Here is a 19,137-nt window from a genome sequence, read left to right as displayed (position 1 = left end):
CTGCAGTGACGCTCAGGTCAGAGGGCGCTATGACGTGGTCAGTGCACAGCGGCGCCAACAGTGGGATGGGAAAGGTGAGTATAGCAAGTGCCGGGGGCCTGAGAGGTGAGTATGTGATTTTTTTTATTTTTTTAATCGCAGCAACAGCATATGGGGCAAATGTCTGTATGGAGCATTTTATGGGGCCATGTGCAGCGTTATATGGGGGCAAATATCTGTATGGAGCATCTTAAGGGGCCATGTGCATTATTATATGGGGCAAATATCTGTATGGACCTTCTTATGGGGCCATGTGCAGCATTATATGGGGCAATTATCTGTATGGAGCATCTTATGGGGCCATGATCCACATTTGTGGAGCATTATACGGGGCAAATGTGTCTATGGAGCATTTTATGGGGCTATAATCAGCATTTGTGCAGCATTGTATGGGGCATATTTTAATATGCAGCATCTAATGGGGCCCATCATAAATTGTATGGAGCATTATATGGGGCGTATTTTGTATGGAGCATCTTATGGGGCCCATCATGAACTGTATGGAGCATTATATGGGGTGTATTTTGTATGGAGCATCTTATGGGGCCCATCATGAACTGTATAGAGCATTATATGGGGCTCTTGATTCAATATCGATATTCAAAAACACTTAAACTACTGATATCTCAATTAATTTTACTTTTATTGGTATCTATTTTTATTTTTTAAATCTACCAGTAGCTGCTGCATTTTCCCTCCTAGGCTTATACTCGAGTCATTAAGTTTTCCCAGTTTTTTGTGGCAAAATTAGGGGCGTCGGCTTATACTCGGGTCGGCTTATACTCGAGTATATACGGTACATTGCTCAGCATAAATGAGTACACCCCATTTGAAAAGTAAGATTTTAATTAATATCTCAGTGAACACAAGAAAAATTTGTTTCCCAAATTTTGACAATTCTGAGTTCTATAGAATATTTTTTAATCCATAACATGAAAGTAAGTTTAATAATTATAACTGTAATTACAAAAATATTCAGTTTTGCTCTAAATAATTTCTTGATGCAAAAAGGAGTACACCCCACAACAAAAATTCTTGCATCTAGTATTTTGTAACACCTCTATAATTTTTATGAACAGCACCAAGTTTTCTAGGCCTTGAATAAACAATTGGCGAGCCCTCCCTCGACCCATCCTCTGTGTCTAGCTATTGCCTGATATCTCTTCTCCCTTATGCCTCAAAACTACTGGAACAACACGTCTACCTTGAACTGTCCTCTCACCTCTCCTCCTGCTCCCTCTTTGATCGGTTACAAGCTGGCTTCCGTTCCCATCACTCAACTGAAACTGCCCTAACTAAAGTCACCAATGACCTTCTAACCGCCAAGAGCAAGCGACACTACTCTATCCTCCTCCTCCTGGACCTGTCTTCTGCCTTTGACACTGTGGACCACTCGCTTCTGCTACAGATTCTCTCATTTCTCGGCATCACAGACTTGGCCCTATCCTGGATCTCGTCATACCTAACAGACCGGACATTCAGTGTCTCCCTCTCACAAACCACCTCTTCACCTCGCCCCTTGTCTGTCGGTGTTCCTCAAGGTTCAGTTCTCAGGCCCCTGCTCTTCTCTATCTACACCTTCGGCCTGGGACAGCTCATAGAATCCCACGGTCTGGGAAAACAACGCATTGCGGTAAAAAACACAGCATGTTCATTAATTTTGTGGATTTTTCACGTTTTTGCCGCTATATTATTGCAATGGGACGCTCCGCAAAAAAAAAAAACCACGAAAAAAAAAACGCATGCGGATTTCCTGCAGAAAAAGTCCAGTTTTGTTCAGGAAAATTCTGCAGACATTCCTGAACATGTGCATGTAGCCTTACTGTGGTAATAAGTGAGAATTAGGCGTGACAGTGCAGCTCATAGGGGTTTAAGTTGGTGAAAGTCAGGGAATGAGGGCGCCATTTAGATTTTCACCTCTGATAGCAGAAAAGGTAGAATTGGGCTTTATAAAGATGCCAATTCAACCAATGATGAATACATGATGAATAGCATCATCCATAGGACTGATTATTAAGTGACAGGTGTTAGCATGGCCGTATGGTGATGTAAGTGAATGCATTCTGTTCGTCGCTTCACTATGACGCCAAAAAGCCCCGAAACTTCTCCGCCTCTGAGGACACGAATCCCCTTTTTAGTGTCAGGCTTTCAGTGCAGATCTCTTGCTTTAATTACCTGATCACCGTGGGGGTTCCCTACTTCAATGGCATTTGAAGTATCCGCTCTCTCTCACTACCCAAATTATAATTAGTTTCTCACTTTCCCAGTTACAATTAATCCAATATGTTCAATGTGAGGGTAACATGTCCCCTCTCTGGAGTTGACTTTATGGATTTTTAATTTTTCTCTACGACAGCTGTAGTGAAGCATTACGTCACAAATATGAAGAATAGCCCATCTCGGTATTTCTACTACCGTAAGCCATCAATGTAAGCACAACCGGTCCGTAAATCATGTATGTAGGAAAAATGGTCCAACACTAAAGATATAATGCACCGAAAAGTGTATTGTTCCTTATTAGCACTAAAGTAGCAGGAGAGCTGTTATGACCCCAATGGCAGAGGGTCTCAGAAATAAATACTAAGTCTGCAAACACAAAAAAACAGCTCATAGGGCAGTGGTAACTGGGCTGACCGTATATCTAATCCTAGCACCACAAATAGCAGCAGCCGGGGAACGTGCCTACGTTGGTTCTAGACGTCTCGCGCCAGCCGGAGAACTAACTAACCCTAGAAGGGAAAAGATAGACCTTTCTTGCCTCCAGAGAAAAGACCCCAAAAGTTGGATACAAGCCCCCAACAAATAATAACGGTAAGGTAAGAAGAAAAGACAAACGTAAGAATGAACTAGGTATTTAGCAAAGAGAGGCCCACTGACTAATAGCAGAATATAGTAAGATGACTTATACGGTCAGCAAAAACCCTATCAAAATTTCCACGCTGGATATTCAAGAACCCCCGAACCGTCTAACGGCCCGGGGGGAGAATACCAGCCCCCTAGAGCTTCCAGCAAAATCAGGAATCACATTTAGTACAAGCTGGACAAAAAATAAGAGCAATACAAATAACCAAAAAACAAGGAAGCAGGACTTAGCTTAATTTTGCAAGAACCAGGACCAGCAGACAGGAGCAAACAGAAAGGAACTGATTACAACGATGCCAGGCACCAGACTGAGAATTCAGGAAGTTCAAATAGCAACACCCCTGGACTAACGACCCAGGTGGGTGCCAAACTGAGGAAAGACAATCCCAGAGTCATATCACAAGTGACCACAAGAGGGAGCCAAAAAAGTCTAATTCACAACAGTACCCCCCCTTTAAGGAGGGGTCACCGAACCCTCACCAAGACCACCAGGGCGATCAGGATGAGCAGCGTGAAAGGCACGAACTAAATCGGCCGCATGCACATCAGAGGCAACCACCCAGGAATTATCCTCCTGACCATAGCCTTTCCACTTGACCAGATACTGAAGCCTCCGCCTGGAGAGACGAGAATCCAAGATCTTCTCCACCACGTACTCCAACTCGCCCTCAACCAACACCGGAGCATGAGGCTCAACAGAAGGAACCACAGGTACAACGTACCGCCGCAACAAAGACCTATGGAACACGTTGTGAATGGCAAACGACACCGGCAGATCCAAGCGAAAGGACACAGGATTAAGGATTTCCAATATCTTGTAAGACCGATGAAGCGAGGCTTAAATTTAGGAGAGGAGACCTTCATAGGAACAAATCGAGAAGACAGCCATACCAAATCCCCAACACGAAGTCGGGGACCCACACCGCGGCGGCGGTTGGCAAAACGCTGAGCCTTCTCCTGTGACAACTTTAAGTTGTCCACCACATGATTCCAAATCTGCTGCAACCTATCCACCACAGAATCTACCCCAGGACAGTCAGAAGGCTCCACATGTCCCGAGGAAAAAAGAGGATGGAAACCAGAGTTGAAGAAAAATGGCGAAACCAATGTAGCGGAACTAGCCCGATTATTAAGGGCAAACTCAGCCAACGGCAAGAAGGTCACCCAATCATCCTGATTTGCAGAAACAAAACACCTCAAATAAGCCCCCAGAGTCTGATTAGTTCGCTCCGTTTGTCCATTAGTCTGAGGATGAAAGGCAGATGAAAACGACAAATCAATGCCCATCTTAGCACAAAAGGATCGCCAGAACCTGGAAACAAACTGGGATCCTCTGTCAGACACGATATTCTCAGGAATGCCGTGTAAACGAACCACATTCTGAAAGAACAAAGGAACCAGATCGGAAGAGGAAGGCAGCTTAGGCAAAGATACCAAATGGACCATCTTGGAAAAGCGATCACATACCACCCAGATGACAGACATGCCCTGAGACACCGGAAGATCAGAAATGAAATCCATGGAAATGTGCGTCCAAGGCCTCTTCGGGACAGGCAAGGGCAAGAGCAACCCGCTGGCACGAAAACAGCAAGGCTTAGCTCGAGCACAAGTCCCACAGGACTGCACAAATGACTGCACATCCCGTGACAAGGAAGGCCACCAAAAGGACCTAGCCACCAAATCTCTGGTGCCAAAAATTCCCGGATGCCCTGCCAACACCGAGGAATGAACCTCGGAAATGACTCTGCTGGTCCACTTATCAGGAACAAACAGTCTGTCAGGTGGACAAGAGTCAGGTCTACCAGCCTGAAATCTCTGCAACACACGTCGCAAATCCGGAGAAATGGCTGACAAGATTACTCCCTCTTTAAGAATAGCAACTGGTTCAGTGACTCCAGGAGAGTCAGGCACAAAGCTCCTTGAAAGAGCATCAGCCTTCACATTCTTTGAACCTGGTAAATACGAGACCACAAAGTCAAAACGGGAGAAAAACAATGACCAACGGGCCTGTCTAGGATTCAGGCGTTTAGCAGACTCGAGATACATCAGATTTTTGTGATCAGTCAAGACCACCACATGATGCTTAGCACCCTCGAGCCAATGACGCCACTCCTCAAATGCCCACTTCATGGCCAGCAACTCCCGATTGCCAACATCATAATTCCGCTCAGCAGGCGAAAACTTCCTAGAGAAAAAAGCACATGGTCTCATTACAGAGCAACCCCGACCTCTCTGCGACAAAACGGCCCCTGCCCCAATCTCAGAAGCATCCACTTCAACCTGAAAGGGAAGTGAGACATCAGGCTGGCACAAAACAGGCGCTGAAGTAAACCGGCGCTTCAACTCTTGGAAAGCTTCCACGGCTGCAGGAGCCCAGTTAGCAACATCAGAACCTTTCTTGGTCATATCCGTCAAAGGTTTAACAACGCTAGAAAAATTAGCGATAAAACGACGGTAGAAGTTAGCAAAACCCAAGAACTTCTGAAGACTCTTAACTGACGTGGGTTGAGTCCAATCATGAATAGCTCGGACCTTGACTGGGTCCATCTCCACCGCAGAAGGGGAAAAAATAAAACCCAAAAAGGGAACCTTCTGTACTCCAAAGAGACACTTTGAGCCCTTAACAAACAAAGCATTCTCACGCAAAACCTGAAACACCATCCTGACCTGCTCTACATGCGAGTCCCAATCATCAGAAAAAAACAGAATATCATCCAGATAAACAATCATAAATTTATCCAGATACTTCCGGAAAATATCATGCATAAAGGACTGAAACACTGAAGGAGCATTAGAGAGCCCAAAAGGCATCACCAAGTACTCAAAATGACCTTCGGGCGTATTAAATGCAGTTTTCCATTCATCTCCTTGCTTAATGCGCACAAGGTTGTACGCACCACGAAGATCTATTTTGGTGAACCACTTGGCACCTTTAATCCGGGCAAACAAGTCCGACAACAGAGGCAAAGGATACTGAAATTTAACAGTGATTTTATTCAGAAGCCGATAGTCAATACAAGGTCTCAAAGATCCGTCCTTCTTGGCCACAAAAAAGAATCCCGCACCAAGAGGGGAAGAGGATGGACGGATATGCCCCTTTTCCAGAGATTCCTTGATATACGAACGCATTGCGGTATGCTCAGGTACAGATAGATTAAATAGTCTTCCCTTAGGAAATTTACTACCTGGAATCAAATCTATAGCGCAGTCACAGTCCCTATGAGGAGGCAGAGCACTGGACCTGGACTCGCTGAATACATCCTGAAAATCAGACAAATACTCAGGAACTTCCGAAGGAGTAGAGGAAGCAATAGACACCGGCGGGGAATCACCATGAATTCCCCGACAGCCCCAACTTGACACAGACATTGCCTTCCAATCCAAGACTGGATTATGGGTCTGTAACCATGGCAGACCCAAAACGACCAAATCATGCATTTTATGCAGAACAAGAAAACGAATCACCTCCCGATGTTCAGGAGTCATGCACATGGTTACCTGTGTCCAAAACTGCGGTTTATTTTCCGCCAATGGCGTAGCATCAATACCTCTAAGAGGGATAGGATTTACCAATGGCTCAAGAACAAAACCACAGCGCTTGGCAAATGACAGATCCATAAGACTCAGGGCAGCACCTGAATCCACAAACGCCATAACAGGGTAGGAAGACAATAAGCAAATTAAAGTCACAGACAAAATAAATTTAGGTTGCAAATTACCAATGGCGACAGGACTAACAACCCTTGTTAGGCGTTTAGAGCATGCTGATATAACGTGTAGAATCACCACAGTAAAAACACAACCCATTCTGTCTATGATTTTTCCGTTCATTTCTAGTCTGAATTCTACCACATTGCATTAAATCAGGTGTTTGTTCAGACAACATCACAAGAGGATTAGCGGCTTTGTGCTCCCGCAAACGCCGGTCAATTTGAATAGCCAGCGCCATGGAATCATTCAGACCTGTAGGAATGGAGAAACCCACCATCACATTCTTAATGGCTTCAGAAAGGCCATTTCTGAAATTTGCGGCCAGAGCACACTCATTCCACTGAGTAAGCACGGACCATTTCCGAAATTTTTGGCAATACACTTCAGCTTCATCCTGGCCCTGAGAAATAGCCAGCAAGGCTTTTTCTGCCTGAATTTCAAGATTGGGTTCCTCGTAAAGCAATCCGAGCGCCAGAAAAAACGCATCAATATTTGCCAATGCCGGATCTCCTGGCGCTAGCGAGAAAGCCCAATCCTGAGGGTCGCCCTGTAAGAAAGAGATAACAATTTTTACTTGCTAAGCTGAGTCTCCAGATGAACGGGGTCTCAGAGATAGAAACAATTTACAATTATTCCTGAAATTCCTAAACTTAAATCGGTCTCCAGAGAACAGTTCAGGAATAGGTATCTTAGGTTCAGACATAGGACTACTGGTAACAAAATCTTGTATGCCCTGCACACGAGCAGCAAGCTGGTCCACACTTGTAATCAAGGTCTGGACATTCATGTCTGCAGCAAGCTCAAGCCACTCAGAGGTAAAGGGGAGGAAGAAAGAGAGGAAAAAAAAAAAAAACTCAATCTCCTTTCTTATTATCTCACTTCTGCAATGCATTAAACATTCAACTTTGGCCTGGCATACTGTTATGACCCCAATGGCAGAGGGTCTCAGAAATAAATACTAAGTCTGCAAACACAAAAAACCAGCTCATAGGGCAGTGGTAACTGGGCTGACCGTATATCTAATCCTAGCACCACAAATAGCAGCAGCCGGGGAACGTGCCTACGTTGGTTCTAGACGTCTCGCGCCAGCCGGAGAACTAACTAACCCTAGAAGGGAAAAGATAGACCTTTCTTGCCTCCAGAGAAAAGACCCCAAAAGTTGGATACAAGCCCCCAACAAATAATAACGGTGAGGTAAGAAGAAAAGACAAACGTAAGAATGAACTAGGTATTTAGCAAAGAGAGGCCCACTGACTAATAGCAGAATATAGTAAGATGACTTATACGGTCAGCAAAAACCCTATCAAAATTTCCACGCTGGATATTCAAGAACCCCTGAACCGTCTAACGGCCCGGGGGGAGAATACCAGCCCCCTAGAGCTACCAGCAAAATCAGGAATCACATTTAGTACAAGCTGGACAAAAAATAAGAGCAATACAAATAACCAAAAAACAAGGAAGCAGGACTCAGCTTAATTTTGCAAGAACCAGGACCAGCAGACAGGAGCAAACAGAAAGGAACTGATTACAACGATGCCAGGCACCAGACTGAGAATTCAGGAAGTTCAAATAGCAACACCCCTGGACTAACGACCCAGGTGGGTGCCAAACTGAGGAAAGACAATCCCAGAGTCATATCACAAGTGACCACAAGAGGGAGCCAAAAAAGTCTAATTCACAACAGAGAGCGTCTACTGAGTAACCTAAATAAGAAGTAAATATGTGTCACCCAAAGAAATAACGTGAAAAGAAGAAAATAATTGCGCCCAAAATAATGATCCACGCTAGTGAGACTTCCATCGTGCTATCGGACTGTTTTTCTTTGTTCTGTGAAAGAAGGAAACAAAAAGAAAACATTAGAATAACAAAAAAACACAAAACCATAAAGTAATCACCACAGTCCATATAGGTCAGGGCATAGGCAAAATCAGGGACTATTATACAGAAACAGGACTTTCTTGGCTATTGCCCTAGAAGAGATTGCACTACTGAATGAACACTGCTCTGCTTTTTTTGCTCACTGTATATAATAATATCTAATATATAAAGGTGTGTGTGTGTGTGTGTGTGTGTGTGTGTGTGTGTGTGTGTGTATGTGTGTGTGTATGTCCGGGATTGGCATCTGCACCGTCGCAGCTACAGCCACAAATTTTTGCACAGTCACACGTCTGGACCCCGAGAGCGTCAAAGCTATGTTGTGAGGCGAAATTTTAACCCCGCGCGTTCCAATTCACCAAACAATTTTGCCCCTATCTACATAATGGGGAAAAAGTGAAAGGAAAAGTGTTGGAGGCAAATTAACAGCTGCCAGATGTGAACAAGGGGGACTAAAAGAATGACAGTGATGGCGCCAAAGAGTATATACTGTACAGTTGCTAAGGTGGGGCCCCGACATGGGATACTCACCACACACGGGGATGTGAACACACACACAAAATGCGCCACACACTACCACGTGCTTGAACACATATATCACCCTCAGCGCACATTTCACCACACATACACCAACCTCGCCACATAAAAGTCGAAACACAAAAGTCGCCACGCGCAAAACTCGCCACATTCAAAACTAGGCTCACGCAAAACTCGCCACACGTGCAAAACTCACCTCATGGAAAACTCCCAACACGCAAAACTTGCACACCCGGAAAAATTGCCACATGCACAAAACTTGCAGCACATGCAAAAGTTGCCTCACACAAAACTTGCACATGCTCAAAACGCACCACACATAAAACTCGCCACACGCAAAACTCGCCACGCGCAAAACTTGCTGCACACAACTTGCTACACTAACCTGTCACAGGCAACTCGACACACAAAAAGTTGCTACACGCATGTTGCCACACGCAACTCAACACACACAACGTGACACATGAAACTTGCCCTAAAACACACACAAGTCTGGTATTATCCTTCAAAAATAAAAATCTGATTAATAAGCAGACAAACTACAAGAGCAACAAATGTACCATATAGGAAATACGGCAGCTGTCAGTCACATGACCTGTCTATTATGTGTATGTGTGAGCTAATATATACTGCCAGGGGGTGGGCTTACTGTTGGCTGGGGATTTATCAGGCTGCCAATTTAGCTTACAAATACTGAGGTAAAAATACTGACCAAATAACGTGTGAACGAGGTCTAATACAGGAGGAGATGACTGTCATGTTCCCAATGGCAGGGAATTAAACACATAACACGGGCAAAAACAGGACGAGCTCTAGGGTGATGGAACCTGAGCTGACCGCGATCCTGAACCTCAACACTCAACTAACAGCAGCCGGGGAACGTTCCTGGGGGGACTCTAGACGTCTCGCGCCAGCCGGAGATCTAGCTACCCCTATCAGAAGAATCACAGACCTATCTTGCCTCCAGAGAAATATTCCCACAGAAATAGCAGCCCCCCACATATAATGACGGTGAAATGAGAGGAAGGCACAAACGTAGTTATGAAAACAGATTCAGCAAAATGAGGCCCGCTTAAGCTAGATAGCAGAGGATACAAAAGGTGAACTGCGCGGTCAGCTTAAAACCCTTCAAAATACCATTCTGAAATTACTTGAACTCATGTGCCAACTCATGGTACATGAGTGGTAATTTCAGCCCACTAGAGCAACCAGCAGCAGAGAATTACATATCTGCAAGCTGGACTAAAAACATGAAAGCAAACATGAAACAGGGAAATCCAGACTTAGCTTGTCTTGAAGGCCTAGGAGCAGGTAGCAAAGGTAACAGAGACACACTGATACATTGATAGCCGGCAAGGGAATGACAGGAAAGCCAGGTTAAATAGGAAACACCCAGCCTCTGATGGACAGGTGGAAACCAGAGACCGCAACCCACCAAAGTCACCCAGTACCAGCCGTAACCACCAGAGGGAGCCCAAAAACAGAATCCACAACAGTACCCCCCCCCCTTGAGGAGGGGTCACCGAACCCTCACGAGAACCCCCAGGGCGATCAGGATGAGCTCTATGGAAGGCGCGGACCAAATCAGTTGCATGAACATCAGAGGCGACCACCCAGGAATTATCCTCCTGACCATAACCCTTCCACTTAACCAAATACTGGAGTTTACGTCTGGAAACACGAGAATCCAAGATCTTCTCAACAACATACTCCAATTCTCCCTCCACCAGCACCGGAGCAGGAGGCTCAACCGAAGGAACAACGGGCACCTCATACCTCCGCAATAACGACCGATGGAACACATTATGAATAGCAAACGATGCTGGGAGATCCAAACGAAAAGATACAGGGTTAAGAATCTCCAAGATCTTATAAGGACCGATGAACCGAGGCTTGAACTTAGGAGAAGAGACCTTCATAGGGACAAAACGAGAAGACAACCACACCAAGTCCCCAACAAGAAGTCGGGGACCCACGCGGCGACGGCGATTAGCAAACTGCTGAGTCTTCTCCTGAGACAACTTCAAATTGTCCACCACCTGATTCCAAATCTGATGTAGCCTGTCCACCACCACGTCCATTCCAGGACAATCTGAAGGCTCCACCTGACCAGAGGAAAAACGAGGATGAAACCCCGAATTACAAAAGAAAGGAGAAACCAAAGTAGCAGAACTAGCACGATTATTAAGGGCAAATTCGGCCAGTGGCAAAAAGGCAACCCAGTCATCTTGATCAGCAGAAACAAAACACCTTAAATAAGTTTCCAAGGTCTGATTAGTTCGCTCCGTCTGGCCATTCGTCTGAGGATGGAATGCAGACGAGAAAGACAAATCAATGCCCATCTTGGCACAAAACGTCCGCCAAAATCTAGACACAAACTGGGATCCCCTGTCGGAAACGATATTCTCCGGAATCCCATGCAAACGAACCACGTTCTGAAAAAATAAAGGGACCAACTCAGAGGAGGAAGGCAACTTAGGCAAGGGTACCAAATGAACCATCTTAGAAAAGCGGTCACACACAACCCAGATAACGGACATTTTCTGTGAGACAGGGAGATCTGAAATAAAATCCATGGAAATGTGCGTCCAAGGCCTCTTCGGGATAGGCAAGGATAACAACAACCCACTGGCCCGAGAACAGCAAGGCTTAGCCCGAGCACACACTTCACAAGACTGCACAAAGGTGCGCACATCCCTTGACAAGGAAGGCCACCAAAAAGACCTGGCCACCAAGTCTCTAGTACCAAATATTCCAGGATGACCAGCCAACACAGAAGAATGGACCTCGGAGATGACTCTACTGGTCCAATCATCCGGAACAAACAGTCTTTCTGGTGGACAACGATCAGGTTTATCCGCCTGAAACTCCTGCAATGCACGTCGCAAGTCTGGGGAGACGGCGGACAATATTACCCCATCCCTAAGGATACCAGTAGGCCCAGAGTCTCCAGGAGAGTCAGGCACAAAACTCCTGGAAAGAGCATCTGCCTTCACATTCTTTGAACCTGGCAGGTATGAAACCACAAAATTGAAACGAGAAAAAAACAACGACCAACGAGCCTGTCTAGGATTCAGACGCCTGGCAGACTCAAGGTAAATCAGATTTTTGTGATCAGTCAAGACCACCACACGATGTCTAGCACCCTCAAGCCAATGACGCCACTCCTCAAATGCCCACTTCATGGCCAAAAGCTCCCGATTACCCACATCATAATTGCACTCGGCGGGCGAGAATTTTCTAGAAAAGAACGCACATGGCTTCATCACCGAGCCATCGGAACTTCTCTGTGACAAAACCGCCCCCGCTCCAATCTCGGAAGCATCAACCTCAACCTGAAAAGGAAGTGAAACATCTGGTTGACATAACACAGGAGCAGAAGAAAACCGGCGCTTAAGTTCCTGAAAGGCCTCCACAGCCGTAGGAGACCAATTAGCAACATCAGCACCCTTTTTAGTCAAATCAGTCAAAGGTTTAACAACACTGGAAAAATTAGTAATGAACCGACGATAAAAATTAGCAAAACCCAAGAACTTCTGAAGACTCTTAACAGATGTAGGTTGTGTCCAGTCACAAATCGCCTGAACCTTGACGGGATCCATCTCAATAGTAGAAGGAGAAAAAATGTACCCCAAAAAATAAATCTTCTGGACTCCGAAGAGACATTTTGAGCCCTTCACAAACAGAGAATTGGCCCGCAGGACTTGAAACACCTTCCTGACCTGTAGAACATGAGACTCCCAGTCATCAGAAAACACCAAAATATCATCCAAATACACAATCATAAACTTATCCAGATATTCACGGAAAATATTGTGCATAAAGGACTGAAAGACTGAAGGAGCATTAGAAAGTCCAAAAGGCATTACCAAATACTCAAAATGGCCCTCAGGCGTATTAAATGCGGTTTTCCACTCATCACCCTGCTTTATCCGCACAAGATTATACGCACCGCGAAGATCTATCTTAGTGAACCACCTAGCCCCCTTAATGCGAGCAAACAAATCAGTCAATAATGGCAATGGATACTGATATTTGACTGTAATCTTATTCAGAAGGCGATAATCTATACAAGGCCTCAGGGAACCATCTTTTTTTGCCACGAAAAAAAAACCTGCTCCCAGAGGGGACGAAGATGGACGAATATGTCCCTTTTCCAAGGACTCCTTAATATAATTCCGCATAGCAGTATGCTCTGGCACTGACAGATTAAATAAACGACCCTTAGGGAACTTACTGCCAGGAATTAATTCTATAGCACAGTCACAATCCCTATGAGGAGGGAGCGAATTGAGCTTAGGCTCCTCAAAAACATCCCGATAGTCAGACAAAAACGCAGGGACCTCAGAAGGAGTAGATGAAGCGATTGAAATCAGAGGTGCATCATCATGAACCCCCTGACATCCCCAGCTTAACACAGACATTGTTTTCCAATCCAGGACTGGATTATGAGTTTGTAACCATGGCAGACCAAGCACTAGTACATCATGTAAATTATACAGTACAAGGAAGCGAATCACCTCCTGATGAACGGGAGTCATGCGCATGGTCACTTGTGTCCAGTACTGCGGTTTATTCATAGCCAATGGTGTAGAGTCAATTCCCTTCAAAGGAATAGGAACTTCCAGAGGCTCCAGACTAAAACCGCAGCGTTTGGCAAATGACCAATCCATAAGACTCAGGGCAGCGCCCGAATCCACATAGGCATCGACGGAAATGGATGACAGTGAACAAATCAGAGTTACAGACAAAATGAACTTAGACTGCAGAGTACTAATGGCAAAAGATTTATCAACCTTTTTTGTGCATTTAGAGCATGCTGATATAACATGAGCTGAATCACCACAATAAAAACACAATCCATTTTTCCGCCTATAATTTTGCCGTTCACTTCTGGACTGAATTCTATCACATTGCATAGTCTCAGGTGCCTGTTCAGAAGACACCACCAACTGGTGCACAGGTTTGCGCTCCCGTAAACGCCGATCAATCTGAATGGCCATAGCCATAGACTCATTCAGACCTGTAGGCGCAGGGAAACCCACCATAATATCCTTAATGGCCTCAGAAAGACCATCTCTGAAGTTTGCAGCCAGGGCGCACTCATTCCACTGAGTAAGCACCGACCATTTCCGAAATTTTTGACAATATACTTCCGCTTCATCATGCCCCTGAGAGAGGGCTAATAAAGCCTTTTCAGCCTGAATCTCCAGGTTAGGTTCCTCATAGAGCAATCCCAGTGCCAGAAAAAACGCATCCACACTGAGCAATGCAGGATCCCCTGGTGCAAATGCAAATGCCCAATTTTGAGGGTCGCCCCGCAGGAAAGATATTACAATCTTAACCTGCTGAGCAGGGTCTCCAGAGGAGCGAGATTTCAAAGAAAGAAACAATTTGCAATTGTTCCTGAAATTCAGGAAGGTAGATCTATCTCCAGAAAAAAACTCTGGAATAGGAATTCTAGGTTCAGACATAGGAGTGTGAACAACAAAATCCTGTATGTTTTGAACTTTTGCAGCAAGATTATTCAGGCTGGAAGCCAAACTCTGGACATCCATGTTAAACAGCTAAGGTCAGAGCCATTCAAGGGTTAAGAGGAGGTAAGAAGCAGCTAGACAGCAATTAAGGGCTAGGCAGCAAAACTCTGAGGGAAAAAAAAAAAAAAAATTCCCTTCAACACTTCTTCTTCTCCTGCTTCAGCCCAAACAATTAACACTTTGTGGGCCGGCTATACTGTCATGTTCCCAATGGCAGGGAATTAAACACATAACACGGGCAAAAACAGGACGAGCTCTAGGGTGATGGAACCTGAGCTGACCGCGATGCTGAACCTCAACACTCAACTAACAGCAGCCGGGGAACGTTCCTGGGGGGACTCTAGACGTCTCGCGCCAGCCGGAGATCTAGCTACCCCTATCAGAAGAATCACAGACCTATCTTGCCTCCAGAGAAATATTCCCACAGAAATAGCAGCCCCCCACATATAATGACGGTGAAATGAGAGGAAGGCACAAACGTAGTTATGAAAACAGATTCAGCAAAATGAGGCCCGCTTAAGCTAGATAGCAGAGGATACAAAAGGTGAACTGCGCGGTCAGCTTAAAACCCTTCAAAATACCATCCTGAAATTACTTGAACTCATGTGCCAACTCATGGTACATGAGTGGTAATTTCAGCCCACTAGAGCAACCAGCAGCAGAGAATTACACATCTGCAAGCTGGACTAAAAACATGAAAGCAAACATGAAACAGGGAAATCCAGACTTAGCTTGTCTTGAAGGCCTAGGAGCAGGTAGCAAAGGTAACAGAGACACACTGATACATTGATAGCCGGCAAGGGAATGACAGGAAAGCCAGGTTAAATAGGAAACACCCAGCCTCTGATGGACAGGTGGAAACCAGAGACTGCAACCCACCAAAGTCACCCAGTACCAGCCGTAACCACCAAAGGGAGCCCAAAAACAGAATCCACAACAGATGACATACAGATATATACTATATACAGGAGGAGATGACACACAGGTATATACTATATACAGGAGGAGATGACACACAGGTATATACTATATACAGGAGGAGATGACATACAGGTATATACTATATACAGGAGGAGATGACACACAGGTATATACTATATACAGGAGGAGATGACACACAGATATATACTATATACAGGAGGAGATGACACACAGATATATACTATATACAGGGGAGATGACACACAGATATATACTATATACAGGAGAGATGACACACAGGTATATACTATATACAGGAGGAGATGACATACAGGTACATACTATATACAGGAGGAGATGACATACAGGTACATACTATATACAGGGGAGATGACATACAGGTACATACTATATACAGGGGAGATGACACACAGGTATATACTATATACAGGAGGAGATGACACACGTATATATTATATACAGGAGGAGATGACACACAGGTATATACTATATACAGTGGAGATGACACACAGGTATATACTATATACAGTGGAGATGACACATATATACTACATACAGGAGGAGATGACACACAGATATATACTATATACAGGAGGAGATGACACACAGGTATATACTATATACAGGGGAGATGACACAAAGGTATATACTATATACAGGAGGAGATGACACACAGATATATACTATATACAGGAGGAGATGACACACAGGTATATACTATATACAGGAGGAGATGACATACAGGTACATACTGTTGTGAACTCTGTTCTTGGGCTCCCTCTTGTGGTCACGAGTGGTACTGTGTAAGTGCTATCTTTGGGCTCCCTCTGGTGGCTCTTTTTGTCATTCTGTGGGTCTGTGGCTGGGATCAGCTGTCTCGTCATCTGCTAGTTGGTTTCCTATTTAGCTCACCTGGACCTTCATTTGTTGCCGGCTGTCGATGTATTCAGTGCTATTCTGATCCCTCCTGACTACATTCGTTCTCAGTCTCTCCAAGAGAAGCTAAGTTTCTGTTTGTTCATTTTTTGCTCATCTGTGTTCAATATGTTTCTTTGTTTATGATGAGTTCTGTCCAGCTTGCTAATATGTGATTTCCTCGCTTGCTGGTAGCTCTAGGGGGCTGAGTTTCTCCCCTCACACCGTTAGTTGGTGTGGGGGTTCTTGAACTCTCAGCGTGGATATTTTGTATAGGGTTTTTTACTGACCGCACAGTTTCCTATCTTTCTTCTGCTATCTAGTGATTAGCGGGCCTCATTTGCTAAATCTGTTTCATTTCTACGTTTGTATTTTCCCCTTAACTCACCGTTATTATTTGTGGGGGGCTTTCTATATCTTTGGGGTATTTTCTCTGAGGCAAGTGAGGTCTTTGCTTTCTCTCTTTAGGGGTAGCTAGTTTCTCAGGCCGTGAAGAGACGTCTAGGATTTCAGGAACGTTCCACGGCTACTTTTAGTGTGTATTGGATAGGATCAGGATTGCGGTCAGTCCAGTTACCACCTCCCTAGAGCTCGTCCTATGTTCAGTTACTTAGCTGGTCAGATCTGTGATCCTCAGCCACTAAGGATCATAACAGTACAGCCGGCCTGAAAGTGTTTAATGCATCGCAGAAGCGGGATAAGAGAAGTCCGGAGTGCTTTTTTTTTTTTCTTTCTCCTTTGCTGCAGTTTGTCCAGCTTCTCTCTTCCCCTTAATCTCTGGGTGGCTCTGAGTTCAGCTGCAGACATGGATATTCTGAGTCTGACTTCTAGTATGGATCATCTTGCTGCAAGGGTTCAAAGCATTCAGGATTTTGTTGTTCACAGTCCTATGTCAGAGCCAAAAATTCCCATTCCTGAGTTGTTTTCTGGAGATAGATCTAGGTTTCTGAATTTTAAGAATAATTGTAAATTATTTCTTTCTTTGAGACCTCGTTCCTCTGGTGATTCCGCTCAGCAAGTTAAAATTATTGTCTCCTTATTACGTGGTGACCCTCAAGATTGGGCATTCTCCCTGGCGCCAGGAGACCCCGCATTGCTGAATGTGGATGCGTTTTTTCTGGCGTTTGGATTGCTTTATGAGGAACCTAATCTTGAGAACCAGGCAGAAAAGGCTTTGCTGGCCCTGTCTCCGGGTCAGGATGAAGCAGAGGTGTATTGTCAAAAATTTAGGAAATGGTCGGTGCTTACTCAATGGAATGAGTGTGCTCTGGCTGCAAATTTCAGAAAAGGTCTTTCTGAAGCCATTAAGAATGTTATGGTGGGATTCCCCACGCCTGCAAGTCTGAATGAGTCAATGGCTTTGGCCATTCAGATTGATCGGCGTTTGCGGGAGCGCAAACCTGCGCACCATCTGGCGGTGTTTTCTGAACAGAAACCTGAGTCTATGCAATGTGACAGAATTCCGAACAGAATTGAACGGCAAAATCATAGACGGCAAAATGGGTTGTGCTTTTACAGTGGTGATTCTGCTCATGTTATCTCAGCATGCTCTAAGCGCTTAAAAAAAAAAAAATCGCTGAACCTGTCACCGTTGGTACTATACAGCCTAAATTCATTTTGTCTGTTACTTTAATTTGCTCTCTGTCATCCTACTCGGTTATGGCTTTTGTAGATTCAGGTGCTGCCCTGAATCTGATGGATTTGTCATTTGCCAGGCGCTGTGGGTTTATCTTGGAGCCTTTAAAATTCCCTATTCCACTAAGGGGAATTGATGCTACACCATTGGCTAAGAATAAACCTCAGTACTGGACTCAAGTGACCATGTGCATGACTCCTGTACATCAGGAGGTGATTCGCTTTCTTGTGCTACATAATTTGCATGATGTTGTCGTGTTGGGTCTGCCATGGTTACAGACTCACAATCCAGTCCTGGATTGGAAAGCTATGTCTGTGTCAAGTTGGGGTTGCCAGGGAGTTCATGGCGACGCACCTTTGGTGTCGATTGCTTCTTCCACTCCTTCTGAAGTCCCTGAGTTTTTGTTGGACTACCAGGATGTATTTGATGAGCCCAGATCCGGTGCCCTGCCTCCTCATAGGGATTGTGATTATGCTATAAATTTGATTCCTGGTAGTAAGTTCCCTAAGGGACGACTTTTTAATTTGTCTGTACCAGAACATGCCGCTATGCGGAGTTATATCAAGGAGTCTTTGGAGAAGGGACACATTCGCCCGTCCTCCTCCCCTCTTGGTGCAGGATTCTTTTTTGTGGCCAAGAAGGATGGTTCTCTGAGACCTTGTATAGATTATCGCCTTCTAAATAAAATCACGGTCAAATTTCAGTATCCTTTGCCATTGTTGTCTGATCTGTTTGCTCGGATTAGGGGGTCTAGTTGGTTCACCAAGATAGATCTTCGTGGTGCGTATAACCTTGTGCGTATTAAGCAGGGTGATAATGGAAAACTGCATTTAATACGCCCGAAGGCCATTTTGAGTACTTGGTGATGCCTTTTGGACTTTCTAATGCTCCTTCTGTGTTTCAGTCCTTCATGCATGACATCTTCCGAGAATATCTGGATAAATTTATGATTGTGTCCCTGGATGACATTTTGGTCTTTTCTGATGAGTCCCATGTGAAGCAGGTCAGGATGGTATTTCAGGTCCTGCGTGCCAATGCCTTATTTGTGAAGGGCTCAAAATGTCTCTTCGGAGTCCAGAAGGT

General features: G+C 44.8%; 1 protein-coding gene across 1 annotated transcript in view; it reads right to left on the bottom strand.

Annotated features, from left to right (window-relative positions):
• Positions 1-870: 870 nt before the first annotated feature.
• LOC143815002 (nectin 1a-like) overlaps positions 871-19,137 on the bottom strand; it is a 60,580-nt gene continuing 42,313 nt past the window's right edge. The window contains exons 5-6 of the mRNA XM_077293773.1: positions 8,295-8,439; positions 871-2,579 (exon numbers count right to left, since the gene is read on the bottom strand). Of these exons, the coding sequence (XP_077149888.1) occupies positions 8,338-8,439 (102 nt within the window). The 3' untranslated portion in view covers positions 871-2,579; positions 8,295-8,337. The remainder of the gene's footprint in view (positions 2,580-8,294; positions 8,440-19,137) is intronic.

This window comes from Ranitomeya variabilis, chromosome 3 (assembly GCF_051348905.1).
Source record: "Ranitomeya variabilis isolate aRanVar5 chromosome 3, aRanVar5.hap1, whole genome shotgun sequence".
Classification (NCBI taxonomy): domain Eukaryota; kingdom Metazoa; phylum Chordata; class Amphibia; order Anura; family Dendrobatidae; genus Ranitomeya; species Ranitomeya variabilis.
Note: the sequence above shows the minus strand (reverse complement) of the source record. Positions and strands in the feature narration are given on the sequence as shown.